Genomic DNA, 25291 nt, shown 5'->3' with positions numbered 1-25291 from the left:
GTTCTGTTCGTAGATGGCTCTTGTTATAGGGATTATGATGGAAATCATGCAGGGTTCTCAGTAGTGCAGCAGGATCAGTCGAGCTATAAGATTATTAGGATGGAGTCTTGTCCCCAACCGTGTTCCGCCCAACTAGCGGAAATCAAAGCCCTGACAGCTGCGTGTGAAATGATGGAAGGTGAGAAAGTAGACATCTATACTGATTCGGCATATGCTCATGGAGTATGCCATTTGTTCGGGGCAGTGTGGAAGCAGAGAGGTTTTAAAAAGAGTAATGGAGATCCCATACAACATTGTCAGCAAATTCTAGACTTAATAAAAGCCACAATGAAACCTAAAGCATTGGCTATAGTAAAATGCCAGGCACATAAAAAGGGAAATGATGTAATAATAAAGGGAAATCAAGCTGCGGACGAGGCAGCCAGAAAAGTGTCTGGGTGTACATCAGCTGTCATTGCCCCCCAGGTAAGCCTAACTCCAGAACCTGAGGTAGACTTAATTGAAATACAAGGTAAGGCAACTTTGGCAGAACAGACAATGTGGAGACGAAGGGGGGCCAAGCAGAACCCGGAAGGCTTGTGGAGCATGGAAGATGGTTTGTTGGTAGTGCCCACCCCTCTACTGACGATTCTGATTTCAGAAGCGCATGGAATTGACCATTGTGCAAGGGGGTAAGTGATAAAGAAAATAAAGAAGGATGGTTTTTGGTCACCTTATTTACAGGCTTCAGTCGACTTTGTCTTGTCACAGTGCGAGGTATGTACACAGAATAATGTTCGGAAGGGAATTACAACCCCAATAGGTCACATTCCTGTACCTGAAGGACCATTTAAACATCTAGTGATCGATTACGTAGACATGATAAAGACAGTGAAAGGGAAAAGATACATGCTGGTAGTAATTGATCAATTTAGCAGATGGGTGGAGGCGGTACCTTCAAGAGATCAAGGGGCAAAGACAGCGGTAAAATTTCTGACAAATGAAGTGATCCCAAGGTTTGGAATAGCTACAGAAGTTAGCTCAGATAATGGTTCAGCTTTTATCCAGAAAGTGGTCAAATTGGTACTACAAGCGCTGAGGATAAAGCAAAGATTTGGATGTGTATACCACTCTCAGTCGCAGGGCATGGTAGAGAGAATTAATGGAACCCTGAAAGCATTGGACTGGCTGTTGGCAGAAAAAGGGGGTGTGTATGTAATGTTTGGAGAACAATGCTGCACTTTCATACCGAACAATACTAGCCCAGAAGGGTCTTTCACCAGAGCAATGAATAAATTAAAGAATCTGCGGACAGAGGTCAAACAGAATGCAGGATTTGAACATCAGTTCTTTGATTGGTTAGAAAGTAGACTCAGAGGATGGGGAGCATGGCTGACTAAAATGGCAATAACTGTCAGTATTATATTGTTGAGCTGTACGCTTGTGCTGTGCTGTTTTCTTCCTTGTCTCAAATCTCTTGTAGTGCGTGCTGCAACCAAACAATTTCCAATGCTCGTGGCAATTACTGAAGTAAGCTTAGTGGAGAAATAAACACCGAAAATGTATTGTTACAGCCTACAACACCTGCAGGATGAACAAGAGCAAAACGACAGTGTGGGAGTAGATTGTAAGGGCTTCTGAGTCTTTTTCCCTGTCTCAGGTACAAAGGGACAGGTTTTTGGCTCAGCCGCCCAGGGTAACAGGGAGAGAATACTTTGAGGTCTTGGTGCAGAAAATTATAGTTTAACCCGAGATTTGGGAATAAGTGCTTGAGTTTATTGGGGCTTTTGTGCGCAGACTCTTAGTCTTTTCTCTGTGTGAGACCCTCTGGGTCTCAAAGGAGGGATATATTGGAGTATAAAAGTTGCAACTTGATATTTGCTAGAGAATGAAATCTTAGGAATGTAGAAGACAATGGTGTGTTAATGAGAGGTAGTTAATAGATGTAGATTAGAACATGATTAAGTCAATGGGTAGAAACAATAGTGGCGGATATACTTGTGATACGCAACTGCAGACCGATTGGATATGCTAATGCAACTAAACCAGGAGATTGCTATAAAACATGCTATGTACAAGGATCGGTGGGCCATCAGTGACTAGCTCAATGACTGTCTCAGCTTTGATTTGCAAATTAAAGTTTAACCCTTCTTGAAGAATCTTCTGCGTCACCTGGTCGTTTGTGGGGCACGAGAAACCACGACACTCACATTCTTCTTCTTTCACACTGGTATAATTGTTGCCTTTTTAAAGCAAGTGGGAACTTCTGCCCATAATAGTGACAGGTTGAAAATGTCCTTGAATATTCCTGCTAGTGAAATCCAAGCACAAATCAGCGTAAACAGTTAGAGATGTACAACACGCCTTTGTTGAACAGTTTAATAAGAATTGCCAGAACAGGCTGTTTGCCTGTCCAACTCCATTACTTGTAACAGATTGGTTCTCATGCCTGTGACCTACACCTGTGGCCTTGTTTGTGTTGCAAGTTTGTCTGTAACTGACTGGAGCATCACTAGGGCAAGGCTGGTAGAATGGGCTGTCAGAGCTTACATAACTGACTGAGCACAGACCTTCATGTTGCTCTGCCTGTGGTTGAAAAACCTTATATGTAAAGGGAATATCTTACACATAACCAGAGTGCATGCAAAATCTTCAGTTTGCAGAAAGTCGTCAACATAGCAAAACACTTCAAAGCACATGACCTAGATGTAACTGGACAACGTTTTCAACCAAGCCACATAAAATATATATTTCAAAGGTTTCAAAGGTACATTTAATGTCAGAGAAATTTATACAATATACATCCTGAAATGCTTTTTCATAATCAAAAGCTTGCTCAAACAATCAGGTCCTAAAGAATGCCTTAATGGAACAAGGGGAGATAGGAAAATAATGTAGTTTAGCAAAACAATTGCAAAACCTTGAACCATGGCTGCCAATGGTGGAAACAGTAAATTCCGGCATGATCAAGAGATTGGGATTAGTGCTTGTACTTTAAAACGTTGTAAGGGTGGAGAAGAGTAAAAAGACAGAGGAATAAAAACTTGAAGGTACTTGACAGCCAAGAAGATCATTTTAAAGTCACGCTGCAAGTAAACCAGAGGCCACCGATGTTGAGTAAAACTTGGTGTGAGAAAATGGCAGCAGGTTTGGATGAACTCAAGATTCTAAAGTGTAAAGTTAGGGAGGCTGATCAAGATAGTCAGGAAGAGGAAACAAAAGCAGTGTAGTGTATTTCAGCAACAGATGAACTTAATAAGTTATGCATAAATCAGGGCTTTAAAGTTGATTTAGTGATTTGAGTGATAAAAAAGGAGCCTCACTCAATGCCATGGCAGAGTATTTTTAACATATAATAAGCACCTATGATCTAAAACATGGCATAGTTAAATGTCTGTTTTACACCTTAAAATTAGGTTGCCATACAAGAAGGTAAGTGTACAGGTCTAAAATGGCAGTACTATTAACTGCTAATACCTGCAATTGGAAGTTATTTCAGGTCTTTGCCAAGTGCTGCTAGTTTTGGAGGAAGACTGCACTGTGTACCGTATGTCGGACATCAGCTTTTATACTCTGACTGTGAAAGGAACTCATATAGTTGAGAGGGTTAGGAAATTTGGCTTTTCCTGACCTCAGCCTTCGTTAAACCAGCAAGTTTACTTTGAAGTTGAGTTTAGAAGAGAGCAGCATGAAGATGGCACTGAGTCTAACATACAGAGAATGCTTGAATGTGCAATGAACCAGAATTGATCAGAGAGCTTAAGGTAAAAGAACCCTTAGGGGACACTGATGATTTGAGTTACAAACAAGAGAAAATTTGCAGATGCTGGAAATTCGCGCAAAATATACAAAATGCTGGAGAGACTCAGCAGGATAATATGATCAAACTCACCCTGAAATTTGAGTAGCAGAAGTAAAAGTCAAATGTATCATTATTGCAGTGGATTGAAGGGAATTACAGAAGCATGAGAGAGGAGTTGGCCAGAATAGATTAGAAATGAACACTCACAGGGATGACAGCAAAACAGCAATGTCTGGAGTTTCTAGAAGCAATTTGGAAGCACAGTATATATATATTCCAAAGAGGAAGAAGTAGACTATGGAAAGATGACACAACTGTGGCTAACAAGGGAGGGCATATAATAGAGCAAAATTTATTGGAAAGTTTGAGGATTGGGGAGCTTTTTAAAAACCAACAGAAGGCAATTAAAAAGTCATTAGGAAAGTAAAGATGGAATAGAAAATTAAGCTAGCAAATAATTTTAATGAGGATACAAAAAGTTTCTTCTGATACATAAAGTGTAAAAGAGAAGTGAGAATGGATTTCAGGCCACTGGAAAAAAATGCTGAAGAGGTAGTAATAGGGGACATCAAAATAGCAGACAAACTGAGTAAGTGTTTTGCATCAGTCTTCATTGTGGAAGACTGTAACAGTATGATGGATGTTCCAGGTGCCAGGGGGCATAAAGTGTGTGAAGTTACCATAACTAGAGAGAAGGTTCTTGGGAACCTGAATGATCTGAAATTAGATAAGTCACCTGGACCAGATGGTCTACACCACAGAGTTCTGAAAGAGGTGGCTGAAGAGATCATGGAGGCATCAGTAATGATCTTTTAAGAATCACTAGATTCTGGAATGGTTCGGGAAGACTGGAAAATTGCAAATGCCTCTCCACTCTTCAAGAAGGAGAGAGGAAGAAGAAAGGAAACTATAGGCCAGTTAGTCTGACTTAGATATTGGAATCGATTATTAAGGATGAGGTCTCGGGGTACTGGGAGGCACGTGATAAATGGGCTATAGTCAGCATGGGAAGATCTTGCCTGACAAATCTGTTGGAATTTCCTTAAAGAAATAACAAGCAGGATAGACAAAGGAGAATTGGCTGCTGTTGTGTACCTGGGTTTTCAGAGGCCTTTGACAAGGTGTCACATGTGAGGCAAGCTACAAGCCTATGGTATTACAGGAAAGATTCTAGCATCGAGAAATTAATGGCTGATTGGCAGGAGGCAAAGAGTGGGAATAAAGGAAGCCTTTCCTGACTGACTGCCGGTGACTACTGATGTTCTACAGGGACCAATGCTTTTTACGTTAAATGTCAATGATTTGCATGATGGGATTGATGGCTTTGTTGCAAAGTTTGCAGACAATACAAAGATAGATGGAGGGGCAGGTAGTTTTGAGGAAGTAGCAAGGCTACAGAAGGACTTAGACAGATTTTGGGAATCGGCAAGGACACGGCAGATGGAATAGTGTTGCAAAGTGTATGCTCATGAACTTTAGTAAAAGAAATGAAAGGGTTAACTATTTTCTAAGTGGAGAGAAAATGCAAAAAAATGAGGTGCAAAGAGACTTGGGAGTCCTTGTGCAGGATTCCCTAAAGGTTCATTTGCAGGTTCAGTCTGCGGTGAGGAAGGCAAATGCAATGTTAGCATTCATTTCAAGAGAACTGGTATATAAAAGCAAGGATGTAATGTTGAGACTTTATAAAGCACTGGTGAGGCCTCACTTGGAGTATTGTGAGCAGTTTGGGGCCCTTATATTAGAAAGGATCTGCTGAAACTGGAGATGATTCAAAGGAGGTTCATGAAAATGATTCCAGGGTTGAATGGCTTGTCGTATGAAGAGCGTTTGATGCCTCTGGGCCTGTATTCACTAGAATTTAGAAGAATGTGTGGTAACTTCATTGAAAACTATCAAGTGGTGAAGGGCCTTGATAGGGTGGATGTGGAGAGGATGTCCCCTATGGCGGGAGAGTCTAGGACCAAAGGACACAGGCTCAGAATAGAGGGGTGTCCTTTTAAAATGGAGATGAGGAGGAATTTCTTTAGCCAGAGAGTGGTGAATCTGGGGAATTCTTTGCCTTAGGCAGCTGTGGAGGCCAAGTCTTTTTGTATATTTAAGGCAGAGGTTGATAGATTCCTGATTGGTCAGGGTATAAAGTGATACAAGGAGAAGGCAGGAGATTGGGGCTGAGAGGAAAATTGGATTTTTTTAATATATGTTAAAGCTTCATCAGCAAGCTAGAATGAACAATATGTATGCACAAAGCCTACTTATAACAGCATATTCTAAAATGTAGTTCTGCCTTTCTCCTGTGGTTAAACGTTTTTAACTAAAAAGAAATTATTTTTAAACTAAGAAAACACCTGTTGCCCTCCTCCTTCAAAGATTGGGGTTTCCCTCCCTCCCCATTGACACTGCTCTCATCCGCATCAACTCTATTTCCCAAACACCCAAGCTCACCCCATCTTCCTGCTGCATTAACAGTGAGAGATTCCCTCTTTTCCTTACCCACCACCCCATCAGCCTCCGCATCCAACACATTATCCTCTGCAACTTCCACCATCTCCAAAGGGATCCTACCACTAAACATATCCTCGCTCCCCTCCCCACTTCTGCTTTCCACAGGGATCGCTCTCTCCGCGATTCACTCCCCACTAATCTCCCTCCTGGCACTTACCCCTGCAAGTGGCCCAAGTGCTACACCTGCCCATTCATGTGCAACACTTCACCTGCAAATCTGCTGAATTTGTCTATTGTGTCCAGTGCTCCTGACACAGCCTCCTCTACATTGGTGAGACCCATCATAAATCTGGGGACTGCAATGTCGAGCACCTCTGCTCTATCCACCACAAGCAGGACTTCCCGGTGGACAAACATTTTAATTTTCATTCCCATTCCTGTTCTCTTATGCCAAGATGAGGTCACAATCAGAGTGAAGGAGCAATGCCTTAGATTCCATCTGGGTAGCTCCAACCTGATCGCAGATCTATCAATTTCTCCCTCTTATAAAAGAAATCCGCTTCCCTTTCCTCTACTCCCTACTCTGGCCTTTTAGCTCTTTTCGCCTGTCTATCACTTCCCCAGGGTCCCCTCCTCTTTCCCTTTCTCCTTTGATCCGCTTTTCTCTCCAATCAGATTCCTTCTTTTCCAGCCCTTGACCTTCCCATCTACCTGGCTAGCCTCTATCCCCTCCCCCAACCTTTCTATTCTAGTGTCTTCCCCCTTCTCAGTCCTGAAGAAGGGTTGACTGTTTATTCATTTTCATAGATGCTGCCTGGCCTGCTGATTTCCTCTGGCATTTTGTGTATGTTGCTTTGTATTTTCTGCATCTGCAGATTTTCTCATGTTTATGACCTGTTCTTACTGTCTTCAGCTGCTCCATATTATCTGAGGGCTCAGGCGCAAGCTCTACTCCTCACGACCACAAGCGGCCCTGTATCCGTTACTGGCAAAGAATTACAGCTACCAGCCTTGATGAATGAATTAATTCTGCAGCTTCAAGCAGGTGAAATGTTCAGTTTCCCAAGGAAGGCTGTGAAAAGTCATCCTCCTTGATGAATATTTAAAACTGGAAAGCTGCTATGAAGCATTGTCTGCTGTAACCAAAATAATCTCCTTGTGGGTTTTTCAGTAGATTAGTTCTTTTAAATTATAATTTGCTACGGTGAGTGGTTTATGTAATTCTCCAGTACATATAAGGCAGAATTTTATCTACTGTGACTACTCTGTGTAGAACTTTACCATCTGAACTCCAAAAATAGAGAGGGGTGTATCTCCCAGTGATACCCGGGACTTTTACTACAGCTAGAAGCCTTATGGGTAACACAGAATCAATCTTTTCTTAAAATCAGGTTATTTAATCAATTCTAATGTACTAAAGAAAGCTCCAGGACCTAAGGCATAAACTCATGTCTTTTTCCCCACCTTAACCATTCAGTTGGCTGGAATGAATCATCAGGGTGTTCGAGGGCATGATCTCAACATCATTACCCAAGCTCTGCTTGCCCTAGAAGGCCTGCTCCATCTCATGGGATTCCTCTCAGGAGACGAGGGTTAGCTCATTCAGCCCTCTGTGTTTGGAATAAGAAAGTCCAAGTGTGCAGTAAGTCTGACCAGTAAACTGTATCCAGTATGTTCCACCTACTCCACCATTCTAAGCAACCTTACTTTCCTTATCCAGCACAAGTGTGGACCTGTAGCACCTTTCAAACCTCTCCCACCAAGGAGGATAAGGGTTTCAAATGCATGGGACTGTCTGCGTGTTCCCCTCCAATTTGCACATCACCTTGTCTTGGAAATGTATCACTATTTTTCCTAATTGTTTTGTCTAATTCCTGGAACTCCTAAACAATTGTTTTGTCTTTGTATCATCACTTTCAGGAACAGCATTATTCAAGGAAGTGGCACACCACCACCTTCTCAAGGACAATTGAGGATGGACAATAAAGATGGCAACATCAAAATTAGAATCGCATTTAATATCACAGGCCAATGTTGTGGAACTTGTTGTTTTGTGGCAGCAGTAAATTGCAATACATATTAATAAAGAAACATATAAATTACAATAGGAAATATATTTTAAAATTAAATTAAATAAATAGCGCATGGGTTCATCACCTATTCAGAAATCTGATAGTGGATGGGAAGAAGCTGTTCCTGAAATGCTGAGTATGTATCTTCAGTCTCCTACAATTCTTCCTTGATGTTATCAATGAGAAGAGGGCATGTCCTGGGCTATGAGTGTCCTTAATGATGGATGGCACCTTTTGGAGGAATCGCCTTTCGAAGATATCCTCAATGCTGAAGAGGCTGGTGCCTATGATGAAGCTGGTTGAATTTGCAACTTTTTGGAGCTTTATCTGATCCTGTACAGTGACTCCTCCATACTGGATGGCGATGCAACCAGATAGATGCTCTTCACAGTACATCTGCAGAAATTTGGTGACATACCTAGTCTCCTCAAACTCCTAAAGAAATATAGCCGCTATCATGCCTTCGTTGTAAATGCATCAATGTGTTGGGCCCAGGATAGATATTCAGAGATGCTGACACTCTGGAAACTGCTCACCCTTTCCACTGATGATCCCTTGATGAGGACTAACATATGTTGCCTTGACTTCCCCTTCTTGAAGTCCAAAATCAGTTCCTTGGTCTTACTGAAGTTGAATACAAGATTAGCATCCTTATCTGCCAGCTATTGTTCGCAGAATTGTGGCAAGGAGGCATACAATACAATACAACTCTGCCAACAATAGCTGTGTCATTAGCAAATTTATAGGTGGAGTTTGAGCTGCGCCTAGCCACAGAGCTGTGGGTGTAGAGAGAATAGAGCAGTGGGCAAAGCACGCATTCTTGAAGTATGGTTGTCAGTGAGGAGAAGATATTATTTCCAATCCACACTGGCTGTGGTGTCCTGATGAAGAAGTCAAGGATCCAGTTGCAGAGGGAGGTACAGAGGACCAGGTTTTGTAGCTTGTTGAGTGATTACTACACTCAACAATAGGAATAACTTCTTTCCCACCGCCATCAGATTTCTGAATGGACAACAAACCCATGTACAGTACCTCTTTCCCCCTCTTTTTTGCACTTATTATTTAATTAATTATATTTCTTATTGTAATTTATAGTTTTAATTATGTATTGTAATGTACTGCTGCAGCAAAACAACATATGCCTGTGATATTAAACCCGATTCCGATTCTGATTGTGAATTGCATTGTCTTAAGGAATCCGCAGAATAAATAATAGAGTGAAGATACTGATTCTTTTCAGGCAAAAATTCCACAAAGGCAAACAAGGTATTTCAGTAACTTAATATAGCAAGTTGCTCAGATGCTGGAATTTGTTCACAGCTGATGATCAAGAAATGTTATTTCTTGATGAGACCCTAGGTGTACAGTACATGAGAACTACATGACAGTTTTCTTTGTGCTTAAAGATTTAGGAGAGTAAATTATTCTTCTAGGACTAGAGATTTCAACCTCATAAACCATAACGTACATTGGAAGATTATCGAAGTATGTTGTATGAAAGAGAAAAGACTAATATAAATCTATTGTTAGTAGTATTTTCTACTTTTCACTCATGTAGAAAGGATTACATTGTCAATGCTCTGAATAACGTGGTAAAGTAGTTCTGGGCCCAGGCCGTAGGCTGTAAACGAATATGTGCGATCTCATTTGTGTCTCTCAACTGTTTTGTCCTACCTTCCAGAAGAAAGACATTTTTTTTTGGAGATTATGGAGCTGGAAACTGAGTTGTTTTATGCAAAATCTGCAAAGAGGATGCAGTTTTCAGCGGAGTTTAAGCTATTTCATGTTAGCTTTGTAAAATGAAATGGCACAACTGAAGTGACTCTTTCCTCAATATTTGTCTAATTAGCTCTGCAAAGTGACGAGTGATATGGAGCAAGTTTGGAGTGATCCCATCCACATGCCACTTCCAAGAGTGGTATGCTTCAGTGAGAAAGATAACCAATGACCTGACCTCTGACCCTTTCTTCAGTCTTCAGTTTGAAAACTGCTCAATGAAACTATCGACGCAGATCGAGGAAACTTCCCAAGTGGTCAGCTACGCAGTCACCTGCTGACAAAGAGACTAAACACACACAAAGTTGCACCAAATACCTGTCTTTAACTGGTAAGGTGTGTAAATATCACATTTCTGGTGCTTTCTGGACCAAAGCAAAATTCTTTGATGTATAGCTGTTCAATTCTAAGTTGAAATTCTTCACTTGGAAGATTGGAATCTTTGAAATTTTCCATCCCATTGGGATGTAAGTGAATGGTCATGATCCGTAATGGGCCTGAGATAAGTTCTGTACATATTTGCACAGTAAGGAATTCAGAAATATTGGATTGGGCAAAAAAGTGATAGTATGTCTGCATGTGTACACAAGTTCCTTATTCTAACCATGAGAAAGGCAGAGAAAACAAATGAAAAAAATCTTACAGGAACACAGTGAACTCTTAGCACGAGATATCAGTAAATCTTGAAATCTTGAAATAAGTAGATTCAGAATACTAATTGGTTGAATAGACATCAAATAGTTCAAGAGGCAGACACAAAGGATATTTATCACAGTAATCTAAACAACAAACATTCAGAGTCATTCAAGCAAGCCCCTTGTTTGCAATCGAGTTAACAAGGATGATAGGGAATGTCACAAAGTCTAGAAGAGGAAAACGGTAAGTAATAAGTGAAAAGTAAAATGAAATTTGAATAGAAAAGAGTAAGATTATGTGAAGACAGTGAAGGAAAATGATTGGATATATTTAAGGTGGAGATAAATAAATATTTGAAACTTTCTTTGTATTGGCTGCACTGCAACTTGGAGACCCAAGGGTCTGCAGATGATGGATTCTGTAGCCACACAAAATAATATGGAGGAATTCAGCTGGTCAGGCAGCATCTGCAAAGGGCCAAGGCCAGTTGACACTTTAGGCCAAGATCCTTCATCTGGAGCCCGTATCCCTTTTCCCCGTGGTATAGTACTCTAAGATTTCTAGCAAAGACATTCTAAGAATGTCAGTGGCAGCAAAACAAACAAGCCTTGAACTGAAGGTTCAAACACCAGCAAGGAAGGTGCCATTAAGTGGTAACAAATCCAAAAACTGTTAACAAAATTGTTGAGATAGCATAAAGCAATGTTTTTAGTGATAGCATCAAGGATTCTAAAAAACTTTGTCCAGTTCCAGGTACAAAGTCATAAAGCAGGAATGCATGAAAATTTCCAAAGCAGAATCTGAGCATGCAGGTGAGACTAACACAAATTGCTGTTATAATGTCCTCTTCACAGATCTGTCTTCCTGCAATGCTAGTTTCTGGGAATCACGTACCCCTCCCAGGTCCTTCTGTTTTGTTCTGTAATGCTGGCAACTTTGTGCTGCTATTCCATTGTTATTTTTCTTTCAATGCGGGTAGTGTTAACCACAGTATTGATCAACTATAGGAATAACCCGCTATTATTTGAGAGCTTGTATACAGTTCCCACATTATATAGAGCCATGGAAGAATACAGCACTTTTGTCCCAATAAGTCCATGCCAGCCACGTTATCCACCCAATTTCCTGCATTCCACCCGTATCCTTCCAAGCTCTCATCCCTTCATGTACCCATCATGCTGCCTCAACTACTTCTTCTGGCAGCTAATTCCATACACTCATCACCCTCTGCATGAAAAGATTGGCCCTCAGGTATCTTTCAAATCCTTCCACTCTCATCCTAAATCTATGCCCCTAGTTTTGGACTCCCCTACTCTGGAGAAAAGACTTGCCATATCTACCTTATCTTTTAAACACTTCTAAAAGGTGGCTGCTCATTCCCCTACTTTCCAAGAACCCTCTAGTCCTGGTAACATCCTTGAAAATATTTTCTGCACTCTTTCCAGTTTAACAAGATCCTTCCTGTAACTGGGGTGACTAAAACTGTACACAGTACTCCAATAACTTGTACACAAGCCCCAATACCTATATTCAGTACCCTGATGGATGAAACCAGTGTGCTGAATGCCTTTTTCTCCTTATTGTGCAGTAAAGCTGCAAAAACCTCCTCCCTGGTAATACGAATGTTCTCCAAATGCCTCCACACATTTTTTAAAAATTTCTTGAGCAACCATGATTTTCTCTTCAGTAGACACCTAGCAGTAATATTCATTAAAACCCCACACCACCTCCTATGGCTTCAGACATAGATATCCCTCCTGATCTCTAAGAGGATCTACTCTCTCCAATGCCATTCTTTAACTCTTAATATTTCTATAGAACCTCTTTGGATTTTCCTGTCAGGTCCAACTCAGACTTTTTCTTTGCTCTTCTGAATTACTTCTTTGAGTGTACTCTAACTTTTTTGACCCTTACTGCTCCTTAAGCACCATCCAACCTGATTCCAGCTTATCCTGCTTCCCTGGAAAGAACACAAAATTCTAATGCAACTTCATCAGCAACTGCTTTTAGCATTTCTCATTTTTAGAGTGGATTTCCAGCATTTCCAGATTCCTAGTTGTATTTTAATCTATGTGTTTTATCTTTGGATGAACAATTATCATCTGATATAACATCTTTCAGAAAGATCCGTGTCTTGCTTGTTCCTAACCATATCAACATTTAAAGAAATCAGATCAGTGCCACTTACCACTTAAATGTACAGAAACAAAGAGCAGATTTACTGTACCTGAGAAGTCAGATAGGGCCATGGTTGTGTTATTACTCGTTGCCTTTGTTGTCACAGCCACCGCATGTTTAATCTCATCCAAGAGACTCTTCAGTTCCTGGGAGTAAATTGAACTTTCTTTCTCAGCTTTGTGCAATCTGTTATCAACCTCTAGAAGTACTTGTTGGCACAGAGTGACATCATCCACATCATCTGAAAAGACAAATGAAAAGGTCTGATCTATCTAAATTAGAAAAATATGTTATTTCATCAAATCTTTCATTATGAATGTTGATATTGGTAAAAATATTTATGGCAAATAACTAACAGAGTTGCAAAGACTTTATGTACATTTTCAGTACGTGTTTTTTTCACTCTTTGTAACTTCTTAACTTTGGGGACAAAAAAACTAAGAATGCTTGTTATTTCTTGTACCTTCAAAACATTAAACTAATTAAAGGAAAGACAAGGGAGTCCTGGAATGCAGGTGTAACTTTGTCTTTACTTTAATCGAGGCACACATGTGTCACATTGTAGTGTGATGACATATGCAATTGACATATTCATACATGTAATCCATAATTAATTATTTAAATGAACAAGAAAGTTCAATCAATCAAGATTACTCAAGTATTGAAATATTGAATACACAACATGTAATTATGATTATAGATAAATCAGGTGCTGGATCAAAAGCTGGCCGTGCTTTTGGTGCCCTCCCATCACCATTCTAGCTGAAGATGGTGACTTGGAAATACTAGTCTTCAATCTTTTTCCGAAGCCTCTAGTTGTTCAGTTCAGCATCAACACTAAAAAAAGACTATTGAATGAAAGAGAAGATGAAGCCCAAGGCAGACTTACAATAGGAATAAGAGAAGGCCACATGGCCAACATATTTACTCCATCTCATTGAAGGCACTCTCCAATTTTCCATCTGTTCTCACAATGCAGTCCTTTTCCTCCCTTTGCACTGCAGAGCTTCCCCTGCCAAATCATTTGTAAATTTTAAACCAACTTAGCCTCAGTGATATTTTGGTAAGAGCATTCTGGATTTACACTTTTGCATATGAGCCCTTCACTAACAAAGGACCCAAATGAACTAAGATTATGCATGCTCTTTTCTTGGAATATCCCAAGGAAATAACTTCAATCTACTTACCCAGCTGAATATTTTAATCACCATGGTGTATTAACTCATCTTCCAAATGCAAGGGGTCAAAACATTTTGATGATTTTGGACAACCTCAGTCAATGCAAACTGTCTTCATAATGAAAAAAACTTTTAAGTTTCAAATTCATTCTCTGAGTAATCTATGTTGCAACCCCACCGTTATATCTTTACCATTATGTACTGCAAACACTTTAAACCGCTTCTTATCATGCTACTTATCATGTTTTTATTTATTTTTATTTAGTGACACAGAATGGAACAGGCTTTTCCGGCCCAATGAACCGCACTATTTAACAGGACAACTTACAATGACCAATTAACCTTCTGACTAGTACATCTAAAACTGTGGGAGGAAACTGGAGAACCTGGAGGAAATCCAAGCAACACACACAAAGTACTGGAGGAATAAGCAGGCTAAGAGCATCTATGGAAAAGAGTACAGTCAACGTTTCAGGCCGAAACCCTTCGGCAGGACTGGAGAAAAACATCTGAGAAGTAGATTTAAAAGGTGGGGGGAGGGGAGAGAGAAATATAAGGTGAGAGGTGAAACCTGAAGGGGGAGGGATGAAGTAAAAAGCTGGGAAGTTGATAGGTGAAAGAGACAGAAGGCCATGGAAGAAAGAAAAGGGGTGAGGAGCACCAGAGAGAGTCGATGGGCGGGCAAGGAAATAACGTGAAAGAGGGAAAAGGGAAATGGTGAAGGCGGGGTGGGGGGTCATTACTGAAAGTTTGAGAAATCAATGTTCATGCCATCAGGTTGGAGGCTATCTAAATGGAATATATGGTGTTGTTCCTCCAACCTGAGTGTGGCCTCATTACAAATATCGGAATGGGAATGGGAAGTGGAATTAAAATGGGTAGCCACTGGGAGATCTGGCTTGTTCTGGTGGACAGAATGTAAGTGCCTGGTGAAGCGGTCTCCCAATCTATGTCAGGTCTCACCAATATACAGGAGGCCACATGGTAGTGAGGGAGGAGGTGTAGGGGCAGATGTAACACTTGTTCAGCTTGCAAGGATGAGTGCCGGGAGGGAGATCAAAGGGGAGGGATGAATGGACAAGTGAGTTGCATAGGGAACGGTCCTTGCCTCGTTCAGGGATCGTTCAGGAAATTGGGGGGGGGGGGTGGGGAGGGAAAGATGTGTTTGGTGGTGGGACCCTGCTGGAGATGTTGGAAGTTTCAGAGAATTATGTGCAGGACACAGAGGTTGGTGGGATGGTAGGTGAGGACAAGAGAAACCCTATCCCTGGTAGGGTAGCTGGAGGATGGGGTAACAGCAGACAAGCCTGAAATGGAAGAGCTCTGTTTTCCACAGGAATTGCTACCTATGCAACTCCCTTGTCCATTTGTTCCTCCCCACTGATCTACCTCCTGGCATCTATCCTTGCAAGCGGAACTAGTGCTACACCTGCCCCTACACTTCCTCCCTCACAACATTTCAGGGCCCTAAACAGTCTTTCCATGTGAGATGACTCTTTGCCTGTGAGTCTGTTGAGGTCATGTACTGTGTCTGATGCTCCCGGTGTGGCCTCCTGTGTATCAGTGAGACGTAACGTAGCTAGGGAGATTCTTTCGCTGAGCACTGAGCATCCGTTTTAATTCCACGTCCAATTCCCTCTCCAATTTGTCTATCCAAGGCCTCCTCCACTGTTGTGATGAGGCCACACTCAGGTTGAAGGAACAACATCTTATATTCCATTGAGTTAGCCTCCAACCTGATGGCATGAACATTGATTTCTCTAACTTTCAGTAATGACCCCCACCCCCATCTCCTTCACCATTTCCCTTTTCCCTCTCTCACCTCATCTCCTTGCCCGCCCATTGCCTCCCTCTGGTGCTCCTCCCCCCTTTTCTTTCTTCTATGGCCTTCTGTCTCTTTCACCAATCAACTTCCCAGCTCTTTACTTCATCCCTCCCCCTCCAGGTTTCACCTATCACCTTGTGTTTTTTTCTTTCCCTCCCCCCTCCTTTCAAATCTACTCCTCAGCTTTTTTTCTCCAGTCCTGCCAAAGGGTTTCATCCTGAAACGTTGACTGTACTCTTTTCCATAGATGCTGCCTGGCCTGCTGAGTTCCTCCAGCATTTTGTGTGTGTTGCTTGGATTTCCAACATCTGCAGATTTATCTTGTTTGTGTCTGGAGGAAACCCACGCAGTTTACGGGGAAAACGTACAAACTCCTTACAGGTGACACCAGAATTGAACTCTAAATTCCAAAGCTCCAAGCTGAGATAATGTCACACTAACCTGCAACGCTACTGTGGTGAACTCGTTAATCCTTATCATGAACATGTAAACTGTCCAATGAAATATTTTAATTTGCAATAAAAAATAATCTGGTAAAATATCACATGCAAAATACTGGTGGAACACAGCAGGTCAGGCAGCTTCCATGGAGAGGAATAAACTGTTGACAATTTGAGCTGAGACCTGAATCATTTACATTATAAACACATGCTGGTTATGTACAATATTTATGCACATTTTTTCCATATCTGTACTTCTACGGTTATTTTATATAATTTTTTATTCCTTTTAATAGTTTAGTGTTGTTGTTTTTGTTGTGTCAACACACCTCATCAAGTTCCTAATATATGTAAATGTATACGGCAAATTACGTTGATTCTTGATGCTTCCTGAGTTGCAACATCCAAAGCAAAATGTAGTGTGACAGTCAAGTCCCAAGCAGAACTTGGTGCATCCGTAGAATATCTTTACATCAAAATTGGAGCAAAAAGGGTTGAATTAAGAGAGGAGGTTACACTGAATGGAACTGCACAAAAGCATTGATGAATTCTTATGTGTGGAAGATTAGGTGGAGAGTTAATATTGTATTAGCATTGATTAAATTTGGTATCCTTCCAGAAGCATTTACTGGTTTCTGAGCAAGGTCAGATCTGTGTAGTCCTCCACAGTTTCAAGCATGGCATTTTTGATGAAACATTTTTCTTCTTAGATCAAAAGGAGATGACCTCTTATTAGTGATATATGGTTATAGGAATTGCATTACTTCCTTTTAATGATATTAGAATATCATAAAACAATATAACTTTCTATGTGAAAGTCATATAAAGACCAAGAACCTCAAAGGGATGTTCACAGAATAATGTTCAAGATTTCCTGGTGCTATGCCACACCAAGACTGACATTGGTAGTTGTCACACAGCATGTCTTGCTGCTGTGTTGCAAGTTCTTGCAGCTATCACGATCTAGCCCAGCAGGTGCAACTTTTGCAGCCAACTCAAAAGCAGAAAATGTAATGTGCCCATAATAGGGGGTGTGGTTATTAAATGAATGGATTCTGTAATGATGAGGGAGTGTTGCAAAAGTGTTCCTAAGAGATCAGAAGAATTTGGATAAACTGATGACAATGAGTATCTGCAGGATGGATATTCTTTGTGCAGGGCATCTCCCGACGTCTTCAGAGCTGCAGCCAAATGCATCTGGCCACAGGCTGCAGGATTTGAGATTATAGAATATAAGGAAATCGCAGTAATGAAGGGCTGGCCCATTACTAACCATACTTTCAAAGGAAGTTGGATTAGTTTTTTAAAAAGCCCTGAAAATAGCAGTAACACTTTGTCAGTAGGCAGGATTTGTGGAAAAACAGAGTTAATAATTCAGATCAATGACCCTTCAATGGAAATGGGAAACATGAGTGTTTTAAATTCAGAGAGGAGCAAGGAAAAGGAGTGAATGAGAGGAATATCTGCACTAGGGCAAACACCTGAGCTGGGTAATATAATTGCTTTGTAGAGCTGGAGATTGCAGGATCCTTTGGGTAAGCATAAGATTGAAAAAGCAAATGGAGCCAGTCGGGACTTTCTGCTTAGATTGGCCAGCATCAATAAAAAGTTAGGTTTCAGTGGAGTGGCCATTGTGCGAGTGGGCCAGAGTTTGGATAGGAAACTGAAGCTTTGGCTCAAGAGCCTTTGACTTGGGAGCCAAAGGCTAGGCTGAGGTTCTGTTTGTTTATTAGTGCTAATTAGAGTAGTGAGAATGCATGCCAGAGCTGTGGTGTGCTCCTCTTGCAGGATGTAGGAGATCTGGGAGACAACCACTCTCCTGGATTGCTATATCTGGAGAAGTGTATCAGGGTGTAGTTCCTCACTGACCTTGTGAGGAAATTGACAATGGAGTTGAATGACCTACAAATTATTCAGGAGAATGAGGAAGACAGTCACACTTATTTGGCTGGAGGCACGTAGCTGGGAGACTGTCAGGAGAAGGAGAAGGACAGGCAGCCAAAGCAGATTATACCTGTGGCAGTTCACCTCAATAACAAAAACACCACTTCGGTACTGTTGTGGCAGAGCAACCTACAGGGTAAAGTCACAGTGACCAGGTCTCTTGCACTGATTCTGGCTCTGTGGCTCAGAAGGAAAAGAGGGAGAGTTGGAGGCTGCTGGTGATAGGGGATTCAATAGTTAGGGGAACAGACTGAAAATTCAGTGGATGTGTAAGAGACTCCCAATGCCATGTTGCCTCCCAGGTGCAAGGGTCAGGTAAGGCTCTGACTGGATCCATAGCCTTAAGGGAAAGGTGAGCAGCCAGAATTCCTGGTACCAACCCCATAGATAGGAAAAGGGATGAGATCCTGAAGAGCAAATATAGGGAGCTAGGTAGGAACCTGAAAAGCAGGACATCAAGATTGTAATCTCTGGATTGCTACCTGTATCCTGTGCCAGTGAGGGTAAGAATTGGATGATCTGGCAGATGAATGTGTGGCTGGAGAATTGGAGCAGAGTGCAGGGTTTCAGATTTGTACGTCATTGTGATCTCCTCTGGGAAAGTTACTGTATAACTTGTACAAAAGGAACGAGTTACACCTGAATTTAAGGGGAAACAATACCCTTGTTGGCAGGTTAGTTGGGGAGGGCTTAAATTAGGTTGGTGGGGGGAATGGGACCAGAGTGAGAGGTCAGAGAATGCAGCAATTGATTTGATGGTAAATGCAATGTGTAGATAGACTATGAGTAAGGAGAGGGATGGATAGAATATGCATGCAGTCAGTTGGATGGGTTGAAATGTTTCTATTTTAATGCAAGAAGTATCAGAAACAAGGGTGATTAACTTAGAGCATGGATCACTACATAGAACTATGACACTGTGGCCATTACAGAGAGCTGGCTCAAGGGCAGGAACGGCAGCTGGGTGTTCCAGAGTTTAGATGTGAAAGAGGTGGTAATCAGGGATAGTATCACAGCTGCAGTAAAGGAGGATGTCATAGAGCAATTGTCCACTGAGTCAGTGTGGATGGAATTCAGAAACAGGAAGGGAGTAATCTCTCTATTGGAGCATTCTATAGATTCTATTGGAGGAGATAGAATGGAAAAGTATTTAATTGGGGAGGGGGAATAATGATGCTACTAGGCTGGAACGGGATTGTACATTAGGAACAGATGTTCTCAGGGAAATGCACAACGGAAATGTGGAGGTTGTTCTGGGAGCACTTGCATGGGGTTTTGGATAGGTTTGTCCCATTAAGGCAGGGAAAGGATGGAAAGGTGAAAGAACCATGGTTGACAAGAGAAGTGGAACATCTAGTCAACAGGAAGGAAATGTCATACATAAAATTTAGGAAGTAAGGATTAGACATGGCTCTGCAAAGATATAAGACAGCCAGGAAGGAGCTCAAGAAAGGACTCAGGAGAGCTACAAGGGGACATGAGAAAGCCTTAGTGAGCAGGAATAAGGAAATGCCCAGGGCTGTCTACATGTACATGAAGAACAGGAAGATGGCTGGAGAGAGGGTAGGACCAAGAATAAAGAGGAAACCCATGCCTGAAGTTGGAGCCGGTATGAAGGTAATGATCAGCCATGACGGAATGGTGGACCAGATTTGATGGGCCAAATCGCCTAATGGTCTTATGGCCCTTAATGAATACTTTGCTTCAGCATTCAACAATGAGAGGGATTTTGATGAATGTGAGGACAGAGTGGAGCAGGCTAATATTCTGGAACATGTTAATATTTAAAAAAACGTGCTGGAAATTTTGAAAAACATTCGTACAGGTAAGACTCCAGGGCCAGATGGAATATATCCCAGATTACTATGGGATAAAAGGGGAAGAGATTGCCATGCCTTAGTTGATAATAGGGATAATCCTGAGAATTATAGACCAGTGAGTCTTACATCAGTGGTGGGCAAACTATTGGAGAAGATTTTTCGAGACATGATTTATGAGCATTTGGAGAAACACAGTCTAATTAGGGATAATCAGTACGATTTTTGACGTGCAGGTCTTGTCTCACAAGTCTGACTGAATTCTTTGAAGAAGAGGCAAGACAAATTCATGAAGATCGAGCAGTGGATATATAGATTTTCATAAAGCATTTAGCAAGGTTCCCTATGGTAGGCTCATACAAAAAGTAAGGAGGCATAAGATCCAGGGAAACTTGGCTGTGTGATTCCAAACCGGCTTGTCCACAGAAGGCAGATGATGGTAGCAGATGGAGCATTTTCTACCTGAAGGTTAGTGACCAGTAATGTTCCACAGGGATCAGTTCTGGGGCCCCTGTTCTTTGTAATCTTTATAAATGACTTGGATAAAGAAGTGGAAGTATTTGCGGATAGCACAAAGGTTGATGGTGTTATGCACAGTGCAGAAGGTTGCCATAGGTTACAATGAGATGTTGATCAGATACAGAGGAAGTCTAAGAAGTGGCAGCTGGAACTCATTTCAGAGAAGTTTGAATTGATACACTTTGGAAGGTTGAATTTGAAGACAGAGAGTTAATGTCAGGATCCATAACAGTGTGGAGGAAAAGAGGGATCTTGGGGTCTACATCTGTAGATCTCTCAAAGTTTCCACACAAGTTCATAGGGTGGTTAAGAGGACAAACAGTGTGTTGGCCTTAACTAGTCAGCAGATTGAGTTCAAGAGCCATGAGGTAATGTTACAGCTCTATAAAGCTCTGGTAAGACCACTCTTGGAGTATTGTGATCGGTTCTGGCTGTCTCATTATAGGAGAAAAGACAAAACTTTACAGAGGGTGCAGAGGAGATTTATCAGGATGCTGCCTGAGTTAAGAACATGTCTTATGAGGAAAGGTAGAGCAAATTAGGGCTTTTCTCTTTGGAGTGAGGAGGATAAGAGGTGACTCGATAAAGGTGCTTAAGATAATAAGAAGTGTTAATAGAGTGGACAGGTGATTGGAGGAAAGTATAGAGGGTAGGTTTTTTTTTTACACAGAGAGTGGCAGGTGCATACAACACGCTACAAGGAGTGGTGTCTGAGACAGATACATTATGGATGTTTAAGAGACTCAGATTGGCACATAGATGGAAGACAATTGGAAGACTATGGAAGAAGGAAGATTTAGATTGAACTTGGAGTAATTTAAAAGGTCGGCATCAAATTGTGGACCAAAGGGCCTGTACTGTGCTGTACAGCTCTATGTTCTATGCTCTATGTTTTTGATGGATAAATGCAGTTAAAAGACAGAAAGGAAAGAACATTTTTCAACTGAGATGTAGAACACAGCCATTGCTGGAAGTCTGAAACAAAAGGAATGCAGAATGAATGCCTTAATTTAGGTCCTGGTAACATCTAGCAGAGTTGTGGAGAGAGGAAAACTGAATTAATGGTATTTGGGGTGACAGAACAGAGTGTATGGGGTGTCAGGGAGGGGTAGCATCTCTGGTGAGGTAACATGTTGCGTCCTTTTCAGGCAGTTTGTCCACCTTTGGTCCCCACCTGGCACTCAGCTCTCATCTGTGGCTCCCCGTAGCTGTTTGCATGCGACAGCGGCCAAACCCCGGGCAATGGCCTCGACAAGCCGTCTAAACCAGGTGAGGGTAGCCGACAGGTCTCAAATCCTCGGTGAGGTAGGGAGCTGTCTATCCCAGCAGGTGAAAACCGACTCCGGCGGACAGAACGGACGAGACCAATGAAAGGTCCAACGGTCAAGAAGGCGGTCTCTGCAAGCGCCGTGGAACGCTTAGAGCATGACAAGAAACAGAAGACGTCCTGGTCATCCACTGCGCCTAGTCCCATCTCCAGCCATCTCGACTCTGTCTTGCCACTGGATCCAGATGGGAATTGGGAAGAGAGAGTGAGGCTGACATTAAGCAACTCTCCCTCACTTAAATCCCGATCAAGCGCTAGTCTCGACACCATCATAAAAGCCGGCTGGTGGCGCAGTGACATCAGCGCCGGACTCCAGGAGCGAAGGTTCCTGAGTTTGAATCCAGTCGAGCTGCCTCCAGGCATGCTTTCCATCCGTGCTGGGTTGAGTATCGAGCCAGCAACTCAACCTCGGAAAAAGTACTAATGGTGTCATTGATGACGATGGGCAAACCTTACTCTGACACAGACAGGAAAGACTGTTTACCCAAGATTATTAAAATTATTAGTGAATACCGCAAGCTGCAACACAGACTGATACAGTACAACTCAGGAACAGATCCTTCAGCCAACGATGTTGTGCAGAACTAATTAAACTAGTAACCAAATGCCCAAATAAATTAATTCATTCTGCATACACCACGTCCATTTCCCTCCATTCACGTGCCTATCTAAGAGTATATTGAATACCCTATCCTTTTTATAAGCTCCACCACCACTCCAGACAGCACATTCCAGGCACCCACTTCTCTCTGTGTAAAAGCTGACTCCACACATTTCCTTTGAACTTTCCTCCTCTCACCTTAAATGCATGTTCCCTAGTATTAAGACATTTCAACTTGGGAGAAGAGATGTTGGTTGTGTGTTCTGTGTATGAATCATATAAATCTCTACGAGGTCTCCCCTTAGCTTGAAACACCTGAGAAAAAAACCAAAGTTTGTCCAGTGTCTCCTTATAACACATGCTTCCAATCCAGATAACGTCCTGATAAACATAGAACATAACTTCCTGACCATTGAACTCAATGCCTTGAGTAATAAAGGCCAGCATGCCATATGTCTTCTTCAGTAATAAGAATAATCCTCCCTGTGCCTATTGGATGGTAACCTTGCCATTGCTGTAGCACTTGTTTGTTTTACAAGACCGAGTTGCTAGCTCAACACTAAACCCCACACAAGTAGAACTAATGCAAGGAGATGACCGGTTTTGAACCTGGGACCTCTCGCTCCAAGGTCTGGAGCAGATGCCACAACACCACTGACACAGACATGTCTTTTTCAACATCCTATCAAGCTTTGCAGCTACTTTCATCGATCTATTGACTTAAATCCCCAAATTCCTCTGTACCTCAACCCTGTTAAAGGTTTTCCCATTAATGGTATATTGTCCCACCATATTTGAACTCTCACACTTGGTCAGATTAAATTTAATCTGCCATTTCTCCATCTATATCTGCAACTGATTTATACTAGGCTGTACCCATTAGTAGAGTAAATACTGAAAGGCTTTTATTAGCAGTGAAACAGAGCATGTCCATGCTGGATGACTGCCCTGGACTGTGGGAGGAGCAGTGACACAATCACCTTTATCCAGGGGTCTGTGGGAGGATCCACAGGAGCAGTCAGCAGAGGGGTGTGTTCAGACAGATATACATAGTTTACCGCATATATATATATATATATATATTGATCCCAGAACAGATCCCTGAAGAACATGACTAATCAAAGATATCCAGCCAGAACAAATCCCATTGGCCATTACCCTCAGTCTTCCATAGGTAACTCAATCCTAAATCCAAATGGGCAAGTCACTGTAGATTCCATTCAGATTGTTCTGTGTTTACAAAACCCCATGTTGTTTCTCAAAATTGTAAGGTTGAAAAATCTTATTGCAGATGAATTTTACACATTTCACTATTAATGACAGTTTGGCACTGATAGTTGGCAAGAAGTAAGCAGTAAGACAATTCAGAACTGTTTTGCTCACTGCAGTTTCAAGCATTCAGGCTTGGATATGCCAGAAATGACCAGGAGTGGAAATGAAATGATTTCAATACTTCAACAAGTTGTATACTATGAAGAATTTGAAAGTATTGATAATGTTACAGTGAAAATGAAAATTTGGAGGATCAAATCATCAAACACATTATATCGAAACACCAAGGCGGGAAATATAAAGACAAGCAGAGTGATGAAGGTGATGCATCCAAACATGTGCTCTTGACTACCAAGAATGCCAAGAAATTTATTGTTGGATTACAACACTACTTCATGCAGAAAAGCAAAGAAGGCAGGCCAATATCCGCGCTCGGCGTTTGCACAGATTTTGCTCATTTACATTTAACCAATGGAACACGGCAGCATACTCTGGATGAATTACTCCACTGATAACTATTAGAAACCAACACACAGTTTTATAATACTGTAGTAGTAGTATTGTTCTGTATTTCATTTCAATACATACTCAGTTATGAGAACAGGTTGAGTGAACTTCGCCTTTTCTCCTTGGAGCAACAGAGGATGAGAGGTGACCTGATAGAGGTGTATAAGATGATGAGAGGTGTTGCTCATGTGGATGGATAGCCAGAGGCTTTTTCCCAGGGCTGAAATGGCTAACACAAGGGGGCATAGTTTTAAGGTGCTTGGAAGTAGAAACAAGAGGGATGTCAGAGGTAAGTTTTCCACACAGAGAGTGGTGGGTGCATGGAATGCACTGCAAACGAAGGTGGTAGAAGCGGATACAATAGGGTTTTCTAAGAGATTCTTAGGTAGGTACATGGAGCTTAGAGAAATAGAAGGTTATGCTATAGGGAAATTCTAGGCAGTTTCTAGAGTAGTTTACATAGTCAGCACAACATTGGGGGCTGAGGGGCCTGTAATGTGCTGTAGATTTCTACGTTTCTATGTTTAAATGGTAGCTTGTCTTTTTTTAATACCTTTTTAACGGTTTCTACGAAACTTCAGTTGCTTAATTGGGCCAAAATATACTGGTCCGATGCATCCTAATTAACCAGAATCCACTGTGTAATGAAAACGTGAAGGCCAGGTACCAAGAAAATGAATTTCCACCACACTGCACATTAACTGTAGTATTTTTACCAATTTAGTAATCAATGAAATTGTGGCATTCTTATTTCATGAAACCATTATCACAGTAAGAAACATTAAGGCACAAATGGATTTCATCCCACAGAGGAGTTGGAGCCCAAGCCTTTGCAGCATTAGCAGATCAAGGCCACAGATTGAGTCCTCAGCTGCAGTGTTTAGTTTAGCAAAGTTTGATCTGTACCAAGGCTGAACAGCAAATGTTCATACAAGTAAAAATTAAATGGTGGTGATTTTTAACACGTGAAGATGTA

The 25291-nt window shown here is 41.6% G+C and overlaps 1 protein-coding gene across 1 annotated transcript in view; it reads right to left on the bottom strand.

Annotated features, from left to right (window-relative positions):
* Nucleotides 1-25291, bottom strand: part of LOC132390846 (alpha-1,3-mannosyl-glycoprotein 4-beta-N-acetylglucosaminyltransferase B-like) — a 195777-nt gene that overhangs the window by 126938 nt on the left and 43548 nt on the right. The window contains exon 2 of the mRNA XM_059963386.1: nucleotides 12935-13126. Coding sequence (XP_059819369.1) covers nucleotides 12935-13126 — 192 coding nt within the window. The remainder of the gene's footprint in view (nucleotides 1-12934; nucleotides 13127-25291) is intronic.

This window comes from Hypanus sabinus, chromosome 3 (assembly GCF_030144855.1).
Source record: "Hypanus sabinus isolate sHypSab1 chromosome 3, sHypSab1.hap1, whole genome shotgun sequence".
Lineage (NCBI taxonomy): Eukaryota > Metazoa > Chordata > Chondrichthyes > Myliobatiformes > Dasyatidae > Hypanus > Hypanus sabinus.
This window is presented reverse-complemented; position numbering and strand designations above follow the sequence as displayed.